Below are 5381 nucleotides of genomic sequence, written 5' to 3'. Positions count from 1 at the left end.
GGTTTAAAAATTTTCAAAATCCATTCAAATCTCTTGTTATTCAAAAAATTTAGCTATTATTGATTTTCTAATTCTAACTAAATTTAGCGTTATTGGGAGATAAATTCTATTCATTTTTACTCCTAAGACTCAACTTTCAAAATATTATATGTATCCATGTGATTTTCAAAATCCTTGTGATAAAAATACTAGAAAACAATATAATTATTATTACCAAATATCTATTGCACCTTAAATCCAAATTATATGTTCAAAACTATAATTCATTACATTTATATACTTTAACATTTTTGAATATATAATTATTTTTAAAAATATTATATTTTTTTTAATCTAAATAACAATAATTAGATTTACAAATCTTAATAATTTTAAAATATTTTTTTTAAAGTTTCAAAAAACATTTTCGAATTTCAAAAAGAAAATTTGAAAAAGTATATTTTTTTAAATAGAAAAATTATAAAAGTTATAAAAATGTTCGAATTAAAAAAAAAATATATAGAAAAAACTTTTTATTTTTTTATTTTTTATTACTTATATATCTATACCGTAAGGGGTAAAATAGTCTTTTCCATTTTTAATGATAGTTCTTTTGGTCATTTTCTTTTTTTTAAATGTTTTTTTTGTGACAAAATCTTTTAAAATGGCTGTTTAAGAAAATTGTTCAATTTTGTATATATTAGTATTATTTTCTTTTTAATTTGAAAGCAAAAAATAAATAATCAGGCTATATGATTTAGAAAATAAATATATTATTTTACAAAAAATGATAGAAAAGAGGTAATACAAATTCATGAAAATCTATATCAATCTAAAAAAGATATGATCAAATTTCATAAGTCAATGTATATAAATTTTCATAATCCACATAACTTTTTTAAATCTATCAACTCTCAAAATTCACAAACTCTACAAAAATTCATCTAGCAATAACCCCCCTAAAAATCTCACCCGAAGTTATTTAGAATTGACAGGAGACCGAGAGGAAAGAGACGCTATTGAAAAGAACTTTTGTGTTTTAGTTAGGTTTTAGGTTTAACTTTTAAATAGCTGCCGTTTAATTTACATATAAGAATATAAGAGTTATGATAATTCATTTTTAGTTTTTTTTTCTAATCTAATCTTTTGATAATTTATATATTCGATTAAAAAATATATGCTATTGCTATTGAATTAAAAAAAGAGAGAAATGCGTGGGTTTAGTCTTACAATTTTAGTATATTGATATTACTAGCATGTTTAATTTAAATAACTACAAAAAAAAATATAATGGTTTCTCGGTTCGGTTTAAAAAAATCTCCAACCGAATGATTTGATAATAGATTCTGGTTCAGGTTGAATCGGTTTAGGTTTGGTTGGTTCAGTTTTTCTGGGTTCGATTCATTTTTTTTCCCACCTCTACGTACATTAAAAGTGTGATATTAGACCATCCGCAACGGTGGTTTTAACACAATCCTTAGTAGCTAATCCTTAACTATTAGGATTATAATAGTAATATTTAGCCGCGAAAAGCTAAGGATAAGTCCTAAGCTAAGGATTAAAATGTGTTGGTCCTTGTTGACGTGGCATAAGTAATTGGTTCCGACTCGGGTTTCGCGACTTCGTTTCATTTGGATGCAACACGAAAAAAAAAATCAGAGACAGCGATTAAGGCGATCTTTCTCCCGACCGCTAAGAAGTTAAATCGAAGGGTTCTCGTCACTAAAGAGGATACTCGAAGGGTTCTCGACTGTAGCGAAGGTAAATCGAAGGGTCCTCTTGTTGATTTAGGGATTTACGCTAGGTTTCATTTTGGTTTCTTCTCAAATTAGGGTTCGGATTTGGGATTTCAATCGATTTATATAATTTTTGGAGATCAGTTAGTGTGTGATAACGATTTGTTTTTGAATCGATTTTGGGATTGTTTTATTTCTAATCAAGGTTTAAAAATGATAAGGGTTTCAATCGATTGGGGGATTTTTGCGATTGTAGTAAGTGTTTCAAAAAGATTAGTCTTTTATAAAGATTTATAATCCTCTTATCCTATGTGGTCTGACTCTGTTGAGCTTATAGAAATGTAGTCCAAAAATTGTTTGATTATGTGAATTATTTTAACGCCTCTGTTGCTATGATTTCAGGTTAAGGAAACATTGGACGATATAGCTACAGCCAGCCTTCATCATCAGAGGAGTATGATATTGATATAACTTCGCTTCTTCAAGCGGAAGCTGATCTCTACTCTGATGAAGCTGACAGTAGGCACAACATAGCAGAGCCGGTTCAGTACTTTCCTCAATCTGAGAGTGATGATGGAATCCCCAAGACCTGCTACTGTGGTGGTGAGGCAGTTGTTGAAACTTCTTACACAAGCAAAGATCCAGGGAGAAGGTACTTCACTTGTGGGAATGCGGATGATGGAGACTGCCATGTGTGGAAATGGTGGGATGTGGCGGTCATGGAGGAGTTGCGTGACTATCAGAGACAACTTAGGGAGGTAAAGGATCAAGCTAATGAGAGTGACGAGAAGCTGGTTAAGGTCGAGCAGATTGTGGGGGAGTTAGCTAAGAAGAAAACAGGGATTGCAAATGGCTATCCATTGCTTGTATGTGTGTTGCTTAGTGTAGTATTTCTACTATGTATGGTGGTCATGTTCAAGTGGGTTGCAGAGAAGGAGAACGTCTTAACAGAGAGCATGGTTAGTTTCGTTCCTTCTGTTTATAATTTTTTTTCCATATTTTCTTGAAAAACTTATGACTCTTTTATCTCATGTCTGTTCAGGAAGAGCTTCAGAGGATGAAAATGCGACTGTCTAACCTTTAGAAGGTAATGTACAAACAACTTCCAACTCTCTTTTCTTTGAGTAATCAAAATGTATAGTATTTGTCATTGAATCGGGATAATGGTAATATAATAAACTAAGCGGTAAACTAGATTTTGTTGATAAAGTCGAAGCTGATAAATGTATTTAGAATTAAAGTCCGAAGCTGATAAATGCTTTTACCTTCCTAACTCCTCTGAGTTGATAGGTTTATATGTATATGTACTGCTTTTTACCTTCCTAACTCTGGCTGACTTGATTGCTTTTAAATGTAACTTAGATAGATATCGCATACTTAAAGCTCTGTGATGCTAGTAGAGTGACACAGAGCTTAAAATAACCATGGATACCACCCCTGGTTTTGTTAACCTTCTCAATAACCAGTCGTCTTTTAGCCTTGATTCACCCGAACCAATTTGGTTTAGTACAGAGCAGTCCATACCCATGGATACACCCCCTGTTTCTGAGCAGTCTTCAAGCAAGGAGAGGAGGAAATGGTCTATCAAAGAGGATAGAATCCTCATAAGCGCTTGGCTTAACACGAGTAAAGACTCTGTGGTCGGTAATGAGCAGAAGGCGACTCATTTCTGGAGGAGGATTGTAGAGTACTACAACTCAAGCCCTCAGCTGGTCGGGACAATACCGAGAGAGCTTGGTCAGTGCAAGCAAAGGTGGGCTCGGATTAACGATCTGGTTTGCAAGTTTGTTGGGAGCTATGAAGCGGCCTTGAGGGAGCAGAGAAGTGGGAAAAATGATGATGACGTGATGAAAGCTGCCCTCGATATCTTCTTCAATGACTACTCCATCAAGTTCACACTCGAACATGCGTGGAGGGAGCTGAGGCATGACAAGAAATGGTGCTCCGCCTTTCTCTTTAAGGACAAGCGTAAACAACCGGTAGAGGTTGATGGAGAAGATGCGGTGGCAGCAGGAGAGGCTAGACTTATAGGTGTCAAGGCTACTAAAGCTTCTATCAAGCGGAAGAAAAGTGGAAGAGAAGAGGAGTTGGAGAAGATTCAATGCATTATGGAAATGAAAGAGAAGATATCTAAACGCAAAGTGCTTGAGCGTTTAATTGCCAAAACTGATCCACTATCTGAGATGGAAACATCTTTAAAAATGAAACTAATGTCTGAAATGCTGTGATGTTTAGTTAAAGGAAGTCACGGACAAGTTAAGGTTTTCATGTTGTGTTGAGTAGTTAGTACACTTTCTTTACTCTTGTTAACTCTTGCTAACTCTTGGACTTTTTTTTTTTGGTTGTTGCAGGTAGTACAAGGTCACGGGTGTGAAAGGAAGTCACGGGTCTGTTTTGTTGTTTTCCCATTCACGGGTGTGAAGGAAGTCACGGGTGTCAAGTTTCACTTCTATAAGTGAAGTTGTTTAGTTGTTTTAGCTATGTATCTCCTTTGTTTCCTTAGTTTTCTTTCTCGTATGCAACTGTATTCTCTCCCTAGTTAATGTATGGTACTTGTAATGTCGGCTTTGATCTCTAAACAACTTGCTTCTCTTTCAATCAAACAGACTCTTCTCTATTAACTTTTCATACTTCAAATCGAACACAAATCATCTCCTTAAACTGAAAACCGACAGGTACAAGGAAGTTGAATGGTTTAAATGGGCTGCGAATGTTAACTTTTTTTTGTATTCCAAGCCCAGTCCGTAATGACATGGCAGTTTGATAGGTGGGGATTATTTTGCCCATGTGGCACCTTTAGAAAAGCTAGAATTTAGCTCCTTTTATATAGTAGGATTTTGAATAAGAAAGTTTTTTTAAATCTTAACGGATTTTTTTTTTTTGCAGGAGATACTAGGAAAAAAATGTCATCATCGTCATCCGATGAAGTTGAAGAAAGATTGGACGAAATTATCGACGATATCATAGACGAAACCTACATCAACATTGTGGAAGCCCAACCCTCTAAGCCGAGGACACGCACTTATATAGAACGAGACCGCGAAATAGGACACAACCAATTATGGACTGATTACTTCAGCGAAGATGCGACATTCCCACCATATTTATTCAGACGCCGTTTCCGTATGAACAAAGAATTATTCTTGCGTATTGTCCATCGCCTCTCAGAACACGTTCCATTCTTTCAACAAAGAAGAGAACGGGGAGGTTTGGTCTTTCTCCACTACAAAAATGTACGGCTGCAATTCGTCTCCTTGCTTATGGTTCTGCAGCTGACGCGGTTGATGAATATCTCAGAGTTGGTGAAAGCACGGCAATTTCGTGTTTAAAGCATTTTAATGAAGGAATAATTTGGTTATTTGGTGATGAGTATCTACGAAGACCGACACAAGAGGATCTTCAGCGACTACTCCATATTGGAGAGATACGCGAGTTTCTTAAACGCGGGTTTCCTGGGATGGTAGGAAGCATCGACTGTATGCATTGGAGGTGGAAAAATTGCCCAACGGCTTGGAAATTACAGTATACCCGGGGATCAACAAAATCATCAATTGTGTTAGAGGCAGTAGCTTCACAAGATCTTTGGATATGACACGCTTTCTTCGGTCTTCCAAGTACTTTAAACGATATTAATGTCCTCGATCGGTCTCCTGTTTTTGATGACAT

General features: G+C 35.3%; 1 protein-coding gene across 1 annotated transcript; it reads left to right on the top strand.

Annotated features, from left to right (window-relative positions):
- The first annotated feature begins 3139 nt into the window (after positions 1–3139).
- Positions 3140–4174, top strand: LOC106330581 (glutathione S-transferase T2-like). Its single transcript, XM_013769025.1, has 2 exons — positions 3140–3856; positions 4067–4174. The coding sequence occupies exons 1-2, from the start codon at positions 3140–3142 to the stop codon at positions 4172–4174; spliced, it is 825 nt and encodes a 274-aa protein (XP_013624479.1).
- The last annotated feature ends 1207 nt before the right edge of the window (positions 4175–5381 follow it).

This window comes from Brassica oleracea, chromosome C3, assembly GCF_000695525.1.
Source record: "Brassica oleracea var. oleracea cultivar TO1000 chromosome C3, BOL, whole genome shotgun sequence".
NCBI classification, from domain to species: domain Eukaryota; kingdom Viridiplantae; phylum Streptophyta; class Magnoliopsida; order Brassicales; family Brassicaceae; genus Brassica; species Brassica oleracea.
The sequence above is the reverse complement of the archived record's forward strand: the minus strand, read 5'-3'. Positions and strand labels throughout refer to the sequence as shown.

What these genes read in the sequence shown, in the direction of transcription:
- LOC106330581 (XM_013769025.1), top strand. Translation starts at nt 3,140, where the DNA reads ATGGATACCACCCCTGGTTTTGTTAACCTTCTCAATAACCAGTCGTCT. An exon ending in AGAAGATATCTAAACGCAAA is followed by an intron (nt 3,857 to 4,066) that starts GTGCTTGAGCGT and finishes TGGTTGTTGCAG; the next exon opens with GTAGTACAAGGTCACGGGTG.